Source organism: Camarhynchus parvulus, chromosome 7 (genome assembly GCF_901933205.1).
Source record: "Camarhynchus parvulus chromosome 7, STF_HiC, whole genome shotgun sequence".
In the NCBI taxonomy this organism is placed as follows: Eukaryota; Metazoa; Chordata; class Aves; order Passeriformes; family Thraupidae; genus Camarhynchus; species Camarhynchus parvulus.
In genome coordinates this window covers 12,876,903-12,893,980 of record NC_044577.1, presented here as the reverse complement: position 1 = coordinate 12,893,980, position 17,078 = coordinate 12,876,903, and the positions used below count along the sequence as shown (strand labels likewise).

The following is a 17,078-nucleotide window of genomic DNA, read 5'->3' as shown; positions in this document are numbered from 1 at the left end:
TTATCCAAATCTACAGGTTATTCAAAATCCATGGAAGGCTTTATGACCAATTCTTTTGGCCAACTTGTCTTAATTGCCTTACAGTGCACAGGTATCTGAGCATGGTGTTGTTACCATGTTATCAGTTCACAGAATTATAGAATGGTTTGGGTTGGAAGAGACCTTAAAGATCATCTCGTTCCAACCCCACAGGCATGGACAGGGATGTCACATACTAGATCAAGTTGTTCAGGGCCCCATCCAGCCTGGCCTTGAACATTGCCAAGAATGGGGCATCCACAGCTTCTCTGGGCAACTTGTTCAAGTACCTCACTAACCTCTGAGTAAAGAATTTCTTCTTCATGTCTGGCCTAAATCTTTCTCTTCTAGTTTAAAGCCATTCTCCATTGCCCTATCAGTATCAAGGGGAATAGTTCCATTAAATGCTCTAACACAGTTTTTGGTGTTGCATTTGAGCACATCTGTAAAAACACTGATTATGTTAAATCTGCATATCCACTTTGCAAAAGGTTACTGCTTGAAAGATGTGAGTAATATCAACCTATTTATTTATCCATTGATGTAAAAACACAAATAATTGCACCACTTTGATCATCAGATTTTTTTTCTAGTATCTATGTATCCCATACCCTCATCCTATTTTATTGCTGTGGAATTGCAGGAGTTGCATTAGGGATTACAAAGGAATCTGAGGAGCAATTAGACTGGATTTGGAAAAAATAGAGAGTTAAGCTTGCTTGGAGTAGATGTATTCACCAGAACAATTGGTGATGAGTGCTCAGTGTACCTCTATGCCAACAAGAATATACATAACAGACAAGCACTTGAAAAAAGCAGCAAGCTGTATCTTCAGCAGTCCATTGCCATCAGACCTTCCATTTCTGATGCTCTAAATGAATAAATGTGTTCATCAGTTTATTCTGGCTGATATGTTTTCATAGCAGCTTAGGAATTCCAACAGATATGCTGCTCCTACTTGAAATGTAAGGAAATGCTGTAGTTTTGAAATCTTATTTCATGTGTACTTTTCTAAAAAAGGGACGCTATAGATGTGAACATAAGGTAAACTTTCATCTTATTCACTGTAAACAACTTCAAATTTTGCTCACATTTTCTAGTTTGTCATACGAATTTTTGTATCTTTCTTTTAAAGGGCTCAGGACATCTTCCGTCAGGCAATGAAATTTCAAAGTGTCATCTTGGAAGTCCTTCCTCCATATAACCGAGAACAGTATGAAAAGTCTGCTATTGCTCCTCTTTGCATTCTGAATAATGAAGAAGGAGTTACAAAGACAAAAATTCCACCTCCTCTTCATCCAAAACCTGCTGTGAAAAGTATTAATATTTCTGGAGCAATCTTGGAGTCAGGTGTACAGGGAGCACTGCAACAAGCTAAGAGCCCCAACCTCCCACGTCTGGGTAGAAAGCCTTCTTCTCCCTCACTGTCTCCACTTATGGGCTTTGGCAATAAGAGAAATGCAAAGAAAATAAAGATAGACTTGAAAAAAGGTAAGTCTTTGGAGATTGTGTGATTAATTTGGTATCATGTTCTCTATAGTAATACCTTAACTTCTAATTTAACAAGTGATATTGAAGACACAAACAAGTTATTTATAATTTAAAAGTTCCAAAACTTTCAAAAGGTATAGCAGTGTAAACAGTAATGTTTTCATAAATTTTGGAGGCGTGTTATCCAGACTTACTGATTAGGACATCTCTGTTACTGACTGCAGAAGCAATTTCATTATCAACAAATGATTTTAAGAGATGGTTCAGTCTTTTCACATGTATAGAATCAAAGTTTGAACTGTTTGCTGGCGACCTTTGTTATTTTATTTAACCTACTAATTGACCTCAACAGTGTTATGACATTCTTTTAAAGATATGTTTAAAAATCTACTCTGCCATTTCATGTTTTCCAAGAGCTTGACCACAGATTTACTTGTCCTTCCCTTTTTTATTCTCTGCAAACCTTTCTTTTTTTCTTACATATTTATTCAGCTGTCAGGAGGCCAAATTTGTGTGTATATCTTTAATTGCTGCACCATGCAGCTGTCTGTCTTTGAATGGAATAACAGGTTTAGGAACATGTAGTAAAATGTGCTTAAGAAATTTCCAATTAGCATTTGTATTTTTTATTTGATTTCTGTCTCTGATTTGGCTGAGAGTAAAATTTGATCCTAGAAGTGGCCCTTTTGAAACTGTCTGTAACATTATTCTCATAACATGTTATGAATCTAATCAAGCTCTCATTTCTTAATTTTTGTTGTTTCTTTACCTAAATCACTAATTTTTACTTCCGAACTCTTCAGCTTTGTGTTAATAAAACTCACTTAAGAATATCCCTATTCTAGATCTAATGCTTTTGATTTTGTAACATTTATATTTTTAGAAATTATAGCAATGTGATACTGACATCATGATATCTTTGAAAACTATCACATTGGTAGAAATACCACTCAATATAAAAAGATTTTTATGGACTCTGCTATTCACAGTGATTTTAGTGGCTTATAAGCAATATCTGCTAATATTTATTTTTCTCCCTAATTACTTATTATTATATATCTGTTAACACTTGAGTTTGTTTATTTCTAAGCAACAAACAACTTCACTAATGGAAGCTTAGAAATACCACTTTGTCCTTTCTGAACAGCACATCATCAAGTTTTCCATTCAAATCATGTGATATTTTTCCCATTTACCAAATTTCAGTAAAACCTGATAAATTATATTTATGCTTATAAATAAACAATTCCAATTGCTCTGATTCCATGAAAAACGACTGACATTCAAGCGAAGACTAATATTGTAGTGACCTATAGAAAAGGTAAATACTTTAAAAAGAGAGTTCTTTCTTGTTTTTTACTATTATGTGCTTACCCAAGTATTTTCATCTGTAGCTGTTGTAAGTGTGTTTGGGCATGTGTTTGGGCATCAGTAGATTTCTTCTCTAGACCGTGCAGAAGATTGGCTTGTGTTTACAGCTTTTTGTTTGCTTTCTTTTTTTAAGAGTTAACATGAATGAGTCTCCAGGATATCTTGCTGACATTGTTTGCTTACTTGTAATGATCATCATTTACATGTTGAAATTTATGTTGTGTGTTCTTTGTCTGACATTTTAGGTCCAGAAGGACTTGGTTTCACAGTGGTTACCAGAGACTCTTCAGTACATGGTCCTGGTCCAATCTTTGTGAAGAATATTTTACCAAAAGGTGCAGCAGTAAAAGATGGTCGTTTGCAGTCAGGAGACAGAATCCTGGAGGTTAGGATAAGCATTCGTTGTATTTGCACTGCTTAAAATTGATCATTAGCTTTGCATATCTTCTATTTCCTCATACATATTATTGAGGTATGGAACTACAGTTCTTGCCCTTGGTTTAAAAAGTCATTCTGACAGTTTCTATGTCACTTGTTTGTCAACAAGTGCTTTACACCATGAGGTGGAAAAATGATTCTTTTCACAAGGGTCCTTGAGTTATTTCAACAAGGGGAACCTGATAAAATCTTGGATTTTAAAACAGATAAATGTATTGATTTAGGACCAAAACATGTCTTGCCTCTTCAGCCATGTACAAAAATCTCCAGTTAATATCAAGCTGGTAAAGTGCTCATTTTAAGACAATTTTACTCAAATTGGTCTGTTGAAAATTTTCAGATATCTTGTGACTTACAGTCTTATTATCTAGTGGGTTATTTCTACTTACTAACCTCAAAAAGCTCTTAAGGTAAACAGTTTTAATACTAAGGTCTTGTTTCTGCACTTTTCATCTTCAAAGTGCTTTACAAACTAATTAAGCCTCACAAACCCCCTGCAAGGCGAGTAAGTACTACAGAGCTGCTTTAACAGATGGTGAAAATGAAGAGGAGAAAGGTTAAGTAATTTGTGCAGGGCCAGAGGGGGAGGCAGTATGGGAGCTGTTGCTGATTCTTCTTTGCTCTCAGTCGCTGAATGACACCTGTGTTAGGTGAGGAGAACCTAATAAACCTGCTAAAAGGCAGTCAGAGATAAGACACCCTCTGTTCTTTTGTGGCTGATAGGTGAACGGCCGGGACATCACTGGCAGGACCCAGGAAGAGCTTGTAGCTATGCTGAGAAGCACAAAGCAAGGCGAGACTGTCTGTCTGATTGTGGCTCGTCAGGAGGAGGCCTTTCTACCTCGAGAGCTGGTAAACTTGTTATTCTTTCCCAAAGAGTAACTTTGAAACAATTCCATGGTTAAATACTAGCCCAGTAAATAGAAATTATGTCAGCTGAGAAATGACAATAAAAGATAGTCACATAAGGCTTGTTTCCAATAAGTATTTATACTCAAACTTGGTTTCGACGGTGTTTGATTTTTATCTACTATAGATGCAATTCTACACAATCTGATTTTTCATCCCCAAAAATGACAGCATAAGCATAACTCACAGGGGAATACTGTAAATTAATTTTGCAAGTGTGAGGTCAAGCATAACTAAAAATGGGTTATTATCTTTCAGAAAAGCAACAAGCTTTAAACCAGAAATTTAAAGTGCATGTAATGAGCCTGCAGCTTATCACTGGCAAACTAGTGAGGGTGGCTGCCCCCAGGAGATGTCTCATAAGCCAGGTGCCCATCTGCAGCAGTGGTGAGGAATAGAATTCTGCTGCACTCCTTACAAATTTTGGAAGCAAGTTTTTCGTTGGCTGCTAGCCTTTGACTTAATAGGCTTTTGATTGTCTTTTTTCCAGCTGAAGTGCTTAATTTTCACTTTTGTTTTCTGTTAACACTGGCATGAAACTGTGTACTCTTTTCTCTCACATAGAGAGCTGCATCAGAGTAAAAGTGCTATCTGATACATGCTTGTTTCCCCTCAGAGAAGGTCATTTCTTTGGTTGCCTCTTCCTTATCTTGATTGATGGCTGTACTTGACCTTTCATTAAGTCCTCAGGATAAGGAAAGGACAGCATTTCCTGCTTTTGTCTCATTTTATCTCCTTCAAAGAACACAAACCGCCTTCATCCTTTCCTTAAGATGCTGCCTTCTTGCTTTTCCTTTAGACTGTTGTCAGGATCTCCTACAGAAATACTCCGTTATGTTTCCTCACAGAACATTGCTGACAGTTTTCCTCTTGTTTCCCCGTTGCCAGTTGGACCTTGCTGAGGTCAGGGCTGCCCATGGCAGGATAGGGATCTGGAAGGGCGTTCAGCTTCTCTCATGTGAATCCTTTTTCTTGTGCTGCTGCTGCCCACTTTTTCTTGTGAGCAGTTGTGAAGTGTCTTAGCTAAACTATTTTTGTATCCATTTTTCCTTTTTATTGTGTAATTTTTAAGGACCATAATGGCAGTTTTCAGCCTTGTAATTGGGCATTTGTTGTCAGTGATTGCCAAAGCACCAAAGTTGGTCATTGAATTGCTCTGCTGAGTAAGCCCTGAGCTGTAGAGTCAGTGTCTGTGTGGATCAGAGGGAAATTGGAGTCTCAAAGTACTAAATTATCTATTCTATATAGAATTTCTTTTCATTCACCAGCTCTTCTAAATAAGAGCTTACTTTTTGAAAACGCTAGCCATTAACAGTGTTTTCTGGGTTTTTTAAAGTTATAAAGCACATTACTTAAAAAATGTACTTTAAAAAGTATGCATTCTTCTCTTTTCTCTCCTGTTCCCCCAATATTATACTTATTATGTATTGTCATGGTGTGAATCCTTCTGGAAATCACTGTAGCAGTGTGTGTGTGTATAAAAGATTGGAAGAATCTAAAAGCTGTTTATAATTTCTACCTGCCACAATTGTGTGATAATAAATTTTAGCCTCTACAGCAAGGATTAACTACCTTTCAATGGGTGATTTACTTATGACTGGCGTGATTGAAATCCAGGAAGTAGCCACATTTATCCTGCTGGCTTGACCTTCTCTTAGATTGCTTTCTCTGTGATAGAATGATGCACGAGCGATGGCCCTGACGGTAACAGTGAGGATGTGGGAATTCTAATAGTGCTCTGTGTTCCTCGTTATCTCAGTCAAGTACAACATAATAAAAATGAGAATTACTGAAATATATTACATAAATTTATGGAACCAGCTCATCTAAATTAAAAAGCCCTTCAGCAACATCTGGTAGCTTACAGCAAAAGTGTGAGTTACCATCCTACTAAGCTACCAGATGTTGATGCTAACACAATGCTTTTTAGAATTCATGAGGTGTCTGAGAATAGTCTTAACAAAGATTTTTTTTTTAATGGTTTAGCTTTTTTGTTTGCTTTCAGCTTTAGCCATGATATTACATTGGACTAATCCTCTGCTACCTCAAAAGTTACAGTACTGTTTTATCAAGGAGCAGAAAAATGCCAGCACTTTAAATGTTTGTTTTTGGAAGGAAAAACAGTGGATAATCCAATGTTTTTCAAGGACAGCTGTAACTGAGTGCCCTGACAGTGTAACATGCGTGCAGAATTTACCTGAATACTTGCGGATTTTGTTAATGCCTGGCAATAATATGGTAATTGCTTTATCAGACTTGTTCTTGCTTTGTGCAGGTCTCCAGGGACTATGATCTGAGTTGTTTTCTTTAGATTCCCTCTTACCTGTTTAAAGAAAAAGGAGAAGGGCCGCCTAGTAAATGTACCCACTCCCCACAGTTTCCTGTGGCAAAGATACATCTGGAGGCTGGACCCATTAGGAACCCATGCACACAACCACTTTTGAGCATGTTGCTCCACTAGAACTGGATTTTTATGTGGATTTTCTGGAAAGAATTTGGTAACTGCACGGGCACAAAGCAAATAATGTAATGAGGTCACACTGGGTGGCATTTTGTTGCATGGGTCTGTAATAATATAATTTGACTTTACCTTGTAATAAAGCTGCAGCTTGGGGAAAGCTTGGTCTCACGAATATTTTCTCTTCAGTATGATAGATGGGAACAGAGTTTGGGTGTTTTGTTACTGTGATCTGTGCTTATATAAGGATTGCTAGCAAGTAGAAAAATATATTCAGAGTAGCAAGCCTTTGTCACAGCAGCCAAGATATGATATGGATGAGGATGAATCAGCGTTGCAAAAAAGTATTATTAAATTTTGGCAATTGGGGCTTTGGTTACGCTGGTTCTTGCAGAATCTGAGAGTTACAGAGTTACAGTGTTTGTGCATAACAAAGGAAAATAATTGAAAACCCAGTATTTGTAGGGTTGTTATTCCTTAAAAAAAAAAAAGATATGGAGGCTCTAATGAGATTTATATATATATATATATTGAAACAGATTAGTGAAGTAGAATTTGGACCAACCACAGGCTGTCCTCCTTATTATCCAGTTAGCCAAATGTTCCCAGTAATTCATGCCAGCTGTTGACAATGTAGCAGCTAAGTAAGGAGCTGATTCCAAAACTCCAGGGGAAGATCTTGATTCACTTAATTACCACAGTCTATGGGAGTGCCCAGTGATTAGTGTGTTCTTTGAGGTGCATTTGGGTTTTAAACTGTGTAACACTCTTTTCTAGAGGATGGTGAATATTACAGAAAAAACCGGGTTGAACTGAATAGGTTTAGATTTTCCAGCTCCTCTCAAAGTGAATGGCATGCACATTATGGCTATCATTCTATTGTGTTTTGGAAATAGAGTGTTTTAATCATGTGTGTCTGTTGCATCATGTTTTTTCTCTAGCGAAAATGTATGATCTGAAAGTGCCATTTCTTTTAATAATGATGCAAAAATTATTTACTCCCCCTTCTCTTTCTTTATCCCTGCATTGGTAAAAAAGGGAATATTGCTTGAGTGAGAACAGCTCTGGTGCAACCCATTCTGTGCTATGATTCTTTGCAATTCTTTATTTCATATGATGCGCAGCAGCAGAGGAATGTGACTGTTCTGCAATTGCCAGAAATTGTACAGCACCAAAAAATTTGCTTGCGTTTTTCTGTAAGGTAGAGCACATACACTGTAATTTTTGCATACCCTTTATCTTTTGTTTTAAAAATCTCTTTGACTTACAGTTGCAACTGTAATTGCTATTTCTGTGGTTTCTTGGCATATTAACTGATTTCTGAAGAATGGGGGATGAAAGGGAAAAAACCATAATTTTTATAACAATAGCTAAATGAACAACAATGTACTAAACTTGGTATTAGTCTTTAAGTCTTTTTTTACATGTGTATTACACAGGATGGAAGGAAGCAGGATGAGTGGCAAGTTCAATTAAGTATTTTTTTTTTTACTTACCATATGATTAACTTTTATGTTTTAGTCTTCCCCCAGTTAATTTCTTCCACTGCCTTGAACTTATATGCCTGAAGGAAAACCAGTTGGCCTATTTGTTTCAATATTCAAAGCCTAATTTCTATTACTTCCTTTTAATTGTTGCTTGCCTTTTTATGTGCAGGAAATAATAAGTGAAATTACAGCCTAGACTTAACCATTTTTGCACCTGTTTTTGTAGTTCAAAACCATGATTCTAGTGCTCAATTATCCAGAAATGGACAAATAATTTCAGGCAGAAAGTGATTCAAGCAAGTACTATTTCTCTATTGTGTTGCTTCTGCTCTAAGGGAGATGAATTGGATAGGAAAAAAAAAGAAGTATATATTATTGAATTTTATTAGCATACACAAGAAGGTCTTCTGTGTAATGAAGACAAGGATATTGTGAATATACGTGGCACCTTTCTTCATTTATAAACTATGTAGATTTTTTAATATCCTGGGGGTTTTAAAGAAAAGTTTCATTTTTTACCTATTCTCTTCATCTGGAATAGCTGAGAAGCGAGTGTAGGTTGTGTCTACACAAACGTATATTTTTAAAGACAAAGCATCGTGTACTGCAGCCCCTCAGAGGTTTTCAGCTTCATTATGTATTTCAGAGGATGGTTACTATTTGATTATGTCTTAAAGTACTGGAAACTTTGAGGTTTGTTGATTAGTTGTGCTCTTTACAAAAGTCAGTGAGAGATCAGTGTTAAGAAGGAATGCGACAATTTTTCCTGTCACATTGAAAAGTATCTCTTTATCCAGGGTCTGTGTGTGACTCCCTAGTTTACCAAAGGGGAATAAATTGCTTGGTAATCCATGTACCTTTAAAAAATGGTTGTTTTTTGAGCTCTCATATGCAGTGAAGTGTCCATAAAGGTACCAGCACAGCAAATGTGATTTTTCTATGTGATAGCAGTTGTCAGCCTTTTTGAGGCCACAGAGACCTTATTGCATCTGGTCTACTGTTGCTTTCTCTGTCAGGCCCATCAGAGTGTTATGATCCAGCAGTGATTTGCCTTTCAGAGCCCACTGTTCCTATATTCCAACAAATATGAGGAACCTTAAAAGGAGGGTCTGAAAGACCTGATCATAACCTTCATTGCCTGCAAAATCCTCTGATGATGTTCTGCCTGCTGGTAAAGAATAATTTGGAGAGGATGCAAGTAAGGAGAGAAAAGCATAATGTTACTTGCATTATGAGATAATATATTCATAAGATGTGTTATGGGATTACTGTCCAAAATTCCTAGATTTAGGAACCCTGCTTCAGAACGCTGCAAAGTGAAAACTGCTTACTTGATAATATAAGTCTTAGCTCTGAGGTTGCCTGAAATTGTTTGGAAACCCACTTTAATGTATGAAATCATAAGTATATATACATCAGAATAGAGGCATATAAAATCTGGTCTTAACAGAAATTGAGTCTTCATATGTTTTAGATGCATTTACCCAGGTCTGCAGCATTTGTGTTTAATAAAACCAGAGTATTTGGGCAATTTTAAATCCTGCTAACAAATGTAGTGCCTTGCCATTTACAAGGGTCACCAGTTCTATTCCATATAACATAAGAACATTTCTAAAATCTTTCTGTCTTAGAATACATAAAGAACTTAAAAAAAGTTTTCCTAGGCTGACTTAATGTAAAACATACGCGTGTGGTGTTTGAAGTAGACATAAAAGAATTATACCCTGCTTGTTGCTTTATTTACCATATCTTTAAAACAGTAAGCATTAAAATGAGTAAAGAGTTGGGTTTCTATGTCACCGTGTTGTGACCTATGCCTGGAATAAATTCTGAAATGATACAGTAGTAGCACCCTTAAATTCACCCTGAAAATACCACGCAGCCTTCCATCTTCATGTGTGATAAAATTTTAGGCTCTGGGTGCCAAGGGATATTAACTGCACAGGGCTCCAGCTCAGTAGGGTGCACAAGCACGTGGCTTACCCCATCCATGGGCTGAAAATGGGTGTTTTCACAGTGACGCTGACCTTGACTGAGGACTGAACTGCTAGTTACTTTTTCTCCCTCTGTTTCCTACAGTTATGTAGCTTAAAAGGTTAAGTGAAACTACAGTTTTTTAAATGTTGAGGAGCAGTGCACACTAAATAACAAATACAAAACTTTTGCAAGGACCAGCCATTTCCTTGGTGGGGTCATCAATAGGCCAGTCAAGCAAACTGAAGAATCTCCATTTCTGAAATGCACTGTATCTGCCTTGGATGAAGAGCTGAGTCTAGTTTTGTCAGTTTTTGAAGCTATAATTCCAGAGAGTCTACATAATTCTAACCAGACACATTCTATCTAACGTGACACAAATTCGTAGTGTACTGTGTTAACGTTAAAATTATCCAAACATGCTATCGTATATCTCCATGGATTTGCTACTGCCTTTCTTGTCTTAGCAGGGTGTGCCATTAGCAGCCATCTAGTTTTTATTGTAGTATGGAGTACAGATAATTTTAAAGCCAATATAAATGTCAGAAATGCTAAAGATGAATACATGCAGCAATGATTTCAGTTATTTACTAGATTGTGACAAGATTACAACAGTGTATTACCTTTGACTATTACTTTAAATAGTGTTACAATATGTCTATTGCAAAATACAGTGCAGATTTTGCAGTGACTGAATGACTGACCTGTCAGCAAAGTATTTCTTAATTGTGGCTAAGTGCTTGGAAAGAATGTGGAGCATGATGCAAATAGGGAGTATCTTCTTTTCAAGCTTTTCTGCCAATTATAGTTATGTGGTGCCACAATGTAAATATTCTTATCAGAAAGTCATTGCAAAAGGATGCAAATGTCTTATTTCCTTTATAAACCTTTGAAAATAACCCTCCTGGGTCTTTTGCCTTTTGCTGTCGGCTCTGAATGGCACACCAGGGAGTTGACATCTCTTATCAGAAATGAGCAGCCAGGCAAGGGGCAGTCAACATATTGAGAGGCCATATTAGTGTGGTGGTCAAGGGCACCAGACATGTACTGAAAGGTCTCTTGTTGTGTCAAACAAATGCTATTTCCTTCCTGCCTGAGTGAGAGCTAATTTTTTTGTAAGCTTCTCTTTTGGCAAAAAGCACAATAAGGATATATAAGGCAACCTTTCCAGTGAGAGATTAGCATTAGGTTATCACAAATCCACAGATTAAAAGTGCTGTGGTCAATGAGAACAGATACTGTAAGATTAAATAAAAGAACTAATTGAAAGTGGTGTCCCATGGTAGACAGAGGATTGACACAGTATTGTGTAGATATAACCGTGGACTAGTAGAAAGTGGAAGAATAAAATGCACAGTATTTTTCTCAAAAGTTATAGTTCTGATTGTACTGCTCTGGTGACTTAGCAGTTGTGTATTGTGGGAGTAGGAGAGGGCTAAAAGTATATTCTCTGTGGTCTTTAAAATACTGAGAATTTATTTGTGAGATAAGTGGAATTTTAGATTATTTTAATAATCCTTTATTATAATATTTTAATAAGGAAATCAGATATCTGAAGTAGAGATGTGCTTCTAAAAATTAAAGTCATTGGCAGGAGATTAATTAAATGTATCATAAGACCCTTAGATACAGGTTTTCAGTCTGCATTGCTGAATATTATTTAGTACTGTGTTGTTAGGGCTTTCTGCTTTCATATCTAGCAAACTCTCTGTTCTCTCACTTTCATATAAACTCTACTCTGAACTTTTCTGTCTGGTTTCTGGTGATTTGGTAAATGTCAGAATTGATTTTACTGAAGTTGCATGCAGGTATATTGGTAGGTTAAAACAGTCCTGTCCTGATTTCCCTTGAGAGGGATAGTACCTGTTTGGTTGTTTGTTGTGCTCTGTTTAACCACCAAATCTGGACAGAAAGTGAAAAGATTTCCTCTTAGACAACTTCTGTCTGTTGCCTTCTGGTTCGGGAAAGAGAGAGAAGATCTTTGTCTTTCCCAAGCAATTGAGAGAGGTGGGGAGCTGCCTAGCATGGTGGATGGTGCAACCAGGAGGGAGCTTTCAGCAGGAGCTGTGGCTGGCAGACTACTATAAATATTAGAGAACAAACATCACTAGGCTGCAGAGATGTGATTATCAGGAGGGGACTGTTCAGAGCTTGTAGCTGTAGAAGCCATTGAAAGGTGACAGCTAAGATTTAGCAGAGCTGAAGGAAGGACCTGCCTAGCAAGGACAAAATAAGCAGTGGAGACTGATTCTTGAAGTGTTGGGTTGTTTTTCAGTTTTGTGTTGGAGTTTTGTGGTTGTGGGTGTTTGTTTTGTTTTTAACTTGTGTCTCTGCTGAGTTTATTTTATTAGTACTTTAGAGTGTTCCTCTCTCAATGCACCCCTCTTAAAGGAAAGAAATGAGCAAGAAATTGGGCAAAGGGAACAAGAGACCTGCATGGATGAATAGAGAACTCCTGTCATTACTCAAGCCTAAGCAGGAAATACACAGGAGACAGAAACAGGGTCAGATCACTTGGAATGAATTTTGAGGGGTTGTCAGAGTAACTAAAAACAAGATAAGGAAGGCCACAGCCCATCTGGAATTAAATCTGGCCAAGGATGTCAAGGAGAACAAGAAGGGTTTCTTCAAATACCTTCATAACAAAAGGAAAACCAAGGATAATGTTGGGGGCATTACTAAACATAACAGGGAGTGTGGTAACAGAGGATGCAGAGAAGACAGATTTACCAAACACCTTTTTTGCATCAGTCTTCATTGACAAGGGGGTTATCTGAGATTCTCTGGGATTCTCTGACCTGAGAGACAAGGGTAAAGCAATGTTGGAAAGAATTTCCCTTGTCAAGAAGGATTGGGGTAGAGAACACCTAGGCAAACCTGATATCCAAAAGTCCATAGACCCTGATGCAATGCATCCACGAGTGCTGAGAGAGCTGTGGAGGCCATTCACAATCATCTTGGAAAGGTTGTGGAGGTCAGGAGTGGTACCCAAGGACTGGAAGAAAACAAATATCACCCCAATCTTCGGAAAGGGAAAGAAGCAGGATTCGGGGAGCTCTAGTTACATGGATGACAAGAAGGTAATCAGGAGTAACCAGCATGGATTCACTAATGGTAAATCATGCATGACTAACCTGATTGCCTTTTACAATTAAACAAGTACCTGAATGGATGAGGGACATTGTCTACCTCGACTTCACCGAGGCTGTCAGCACTGTCTCTCACCACATCCTCACAGGCCAACTCAGGAAGGGTGGACTGGGTGAGTGGACAGCATTGAGAACTGGCTGAACAGTGGCATAGGGTCTTGTTGGACGTCTTGGCGTCCCCCAAGGTTCGGTACTGGGCCCATTATTCATCAGTGACTTGGATGAAGGGGCAGATACCTCCTCAGCTCAGGGTTGTGGAGCCTCCCTCACTGGAGATGTTCAAGAGCCACCTGGACACAGTCCTGTGCTATGTGCTCCAGGATGACCCTGCTGTGCAGGGGCATTGGGCCTGATGACCCACTGTTCTCCCTTCCAACCTTACCCACTCTGGGCTGTGTGAAAGTCCCAGAGTCTGTAGGCCAGGCCATCTCAAAGCTCTAACCATCCTGAGGGATCACCCTTAGCAAACTGAACTTCAATTTATGTGAAGATTTCTTGTTTATCCTGCTACAATTGAGTTACTTTCCTGTGTCTGCTATAGGGAATAGCTTCAGTGGTTACTCTCATTTAATTCCTGAACTGCTGGGGTATGATACGTGTATTATGGAAAATACATTATGTGGTTGTTGACTGGGTAATTTATAACATAAAGCTGTAAGTTTTTTCCGGGCTAGAAACATATTTGTGTTGCAGCTCATTTCATTCATTCTGTGTTTGAGTGAGTTCAGAATCTAGGATGATCTTGAGGTAAGAAGTGTTTCTAATAGAATTCAAGGTTTAGTGTATTGGAGAGGGTTTCCTTTACCAGACCATAATTCAGCTGATGGTGGTTGCTATATTGTAAAGTATTAATGTCTTGGGGTAATGTTTTAGCAAAGTCAGGGAAATAGAAGCAGTAGGAATCCAGCTCTGTGAGCCACTGTCAGCATTTAATATTCATACCTGCATATTCTAGGAACAGAGGCCATCATTCATTAAATTAGTTGCCCAAATGAAGCAGTTAATTGATGAGCTGTTAACTTAAGGATGGCTGGAGCTCTTTTTGTCATCAGTGAAAAGGTATTGCTTGGGAAGAGCATTATGATCAGGATAATTATTTGAAAACATTTAGAATGTATAGGATGAAATCAAGATTCTAGATTTTGTTCATCCTTTTTTTCTCCTCTGGTTTTCCTCCTTTCTGCTGCTTCTTACATGCTCCAACAAATAAAATTTTCAGTTTTGTATTTGCCCTGAATAGTCTTGATGTTCTAGACTTACTACCAGACATTTACGATCAGATGCTGTACAATGAGTAGCTGAGGAAAATTTTAAGGAAGTAAAGATAGAGTTTACTTTTCTTTACAGTGAATTAATCACTGGCTTGTAGATATGCGTCTCCTTTCCTCTTACCCATCCTGTGAAATCTTTGAATTGACTTTCAGCCTCCATCATGGGTAACAAATTTTTGATAGTACTATTAGACAAAGGTCAACATTATTTTAAAATCAGCTTTTGCTGGATCTTTGGATAAAGCTGAATATGAATAATGAAAAGGAGAGATGGTTGGGATGATTGGACTATGTTAAACAAGAAACTTGTGAAGGACTTTAAAAAATATTACAGGGTTCTCCAGTAATAGGTAAAAGCAGCTTACATTAAATTTACTGACGTTTTGATATGATTAAGTGATCTATTTCATAGAAATTTTGTAGCAAGGAAAATGGAAGACAAATGTCACAGATTCCAATTTAAGTACTAAGGAAAACATAGGAAATACTGACAAAAGTTTGCCTCTAGTGCGCAGCATAATTATATTAGAGGAAGCTGGGAAATGGAGAAGACTAAACAACTCTGTTGGATGACCAAATTCAGCTTTAAATGAAGTTCTAGTTTGTACTGAGGTAGTGCTATAAAAGCAGTTTGTGACTGCTCTGGTTAAGATGAGCCGGAGCACCGGGAGCTTTGTGTCCTGTGCTAACAACCCCCTCACTGCCTTTCTTGGGATATGGGCAAAGACACAACCACAGTATTGACATAGAGAAGGGGCAAGTCTAGTGCAGATGTCACAGATTAAAGTGGAAGGAGAGCAGAAAGACACAGGAACTGCTTGCCTAGGGAAACAGGAAAGTAATACCAGGTCTTGTCCTAAAGGCAGGAGTCATCATATGTCTGAGACCCTGAGAAGAATTGCTTCTGTCCAATTCTTGACAGGATGTGCCAGTTGAATAGAGTTCTGATCTAAGAGTTCAGAATCAATTGATAAGAATATGTGCAAGTTGAAAAAAACCAAAAGATTTGGCAGAAAATCTTTTCTCTAAAACCTTGAGAAAGTTAAACACAAAACGGTTATGTTACAAGGCCAGTAGTGATTTTTTCCTTACACTGGTTCTTCTGAAGTCAGACGAGGAGTGTTTACAAGTTATCATTCTGTATTGCTCACAGTTGTTACAAATCTATAGGTTTTAGGGGGTTATGTTCAGGATGTCCATATCCAAACTAAGAAATAAAAGTGGCAGACGTGTGTAGCTGAGAACTCTGTACTTCTGGTGAACAAAAACAAGAGCAAAAGTGTGTAACTTTGGTGTTGGAGATGAATGCTGGTATCAAGACAATTGTCAGTATTGGTGCTATGTCATTTTTATATTTGGCAGTTAGGCAAACTGTATTGACTTTAATGTCATGTAGTTACATTCCAGGAAAAATTTAAACATGGTGCATATTGAGATTGAATTTGATAGTCAGTTTTCTGGCTGATGTGATTCCTCTCTAACCAGCGGTTGCTCCTCATCCGTGAAAGGGTGTCTGAAATAAATGCAAGTATACTTAGGTGTTACTGTTTCTTCAGGATATTAATTTCTGCCCTTAGTTCTGGGGTCATACTTTTGTTGATCAGACAGCATGATAGCTGAATGCACAGGTGTACTCCAACTGCTGAGGAAACATCTGTACTGCTGGCACCTTTGCTGACAATTGCATTGATACTGTCTGTGCTGCAGCTTAGGTCCTGGAGGTGATCTCTCACTGGGGAAGAGGAGGAGTGGCCCAGCTACTGCACTCCTTGCATGTGGCCTCCACTTGATAATGTAACGTAAGAATTTGACACCTTGGAAGCAGCAGTCAGTCATCTTTCATCTTGTAATTGTCTGTATGCTTCCTTTTCATAGTTTTTTCTCCTATTAGTTCTTTAATACTACTGTTTCAAAGAATAGAGGATGTCCCAATGACAAGAAACAAAAGCTTATTAATTGTCTTAGAGTTATATGGAGAAGGAAAAATGGAATGAAATTGAATGTGTTGCATAACATTCTGCACTAACACTTTCTATGAACACTTCACACTTCATTCCATAATAGGTTTCCTTATCTTTGTTTTATTTTTGAGGTGTGCCAATATAAATATTTCAGGCAACACTTTGATTTTATTTAATTTTATGATTCTAACCTGCTGTTAAAAAGCCAACCACATCCTCTTCCCCTCTGCCCAGCAACAGAAAGCCCTGCAAAACTACAGATGCAGTGTACAGTAAAAGGAAGTTCTTTCTGATCTTCCCTAGCTGTGTATGCTTGACTTGGCAGTCTTGTAAACAGCTCTCTAAACTAGAGAAAATCTTGGGATTAACTGATACCAGAAAGAAAAAGGAGCAATCAAACCTCTATGGAATCAAAGTACGTACTAAGGGAGTTAGTGCAGAATATGTTACTGTGCTTTCAATTTTCACCTTTGCTTTTGTTACACCAGCTTTGCTCTGCAGACAGGTTTAAGGGAAGGATAATTTTTTAAGGATGAAACTCAATTTTCAAA

The 17,078-nt window shown here is 37.8% G+C and overlaps 1 protein-coding gene across 1 annotated transcript in view; it reads left to right on the top strand.

The window, feature by feature from the left end:
• Window positions 1-17,078, top strand: part of PARD3B (par-3 family cell polarity regulator beta) — a 393,422-nt gene that overhangs the window by 180,610 nt on the left and 195,734 nt on the right. The window contains exons 8-10 of the mRNA XM_030951868.1: window positions 1,154-1,509; window positions 3,126-3,265; window positions 4,042-4,170. Of these exons, the coding sequence (XP_030807728.1) occupies window positions 1,154-1,509; window positions 3,126-3,265; window positions 4,042-4,170 (625 nt within the window). The remainder of the gene's footprint in view (window positions 1-1,153; window positions 1,510-3,125; window positions 3,266-4,041; window positions 4,171-17,078) is intronic.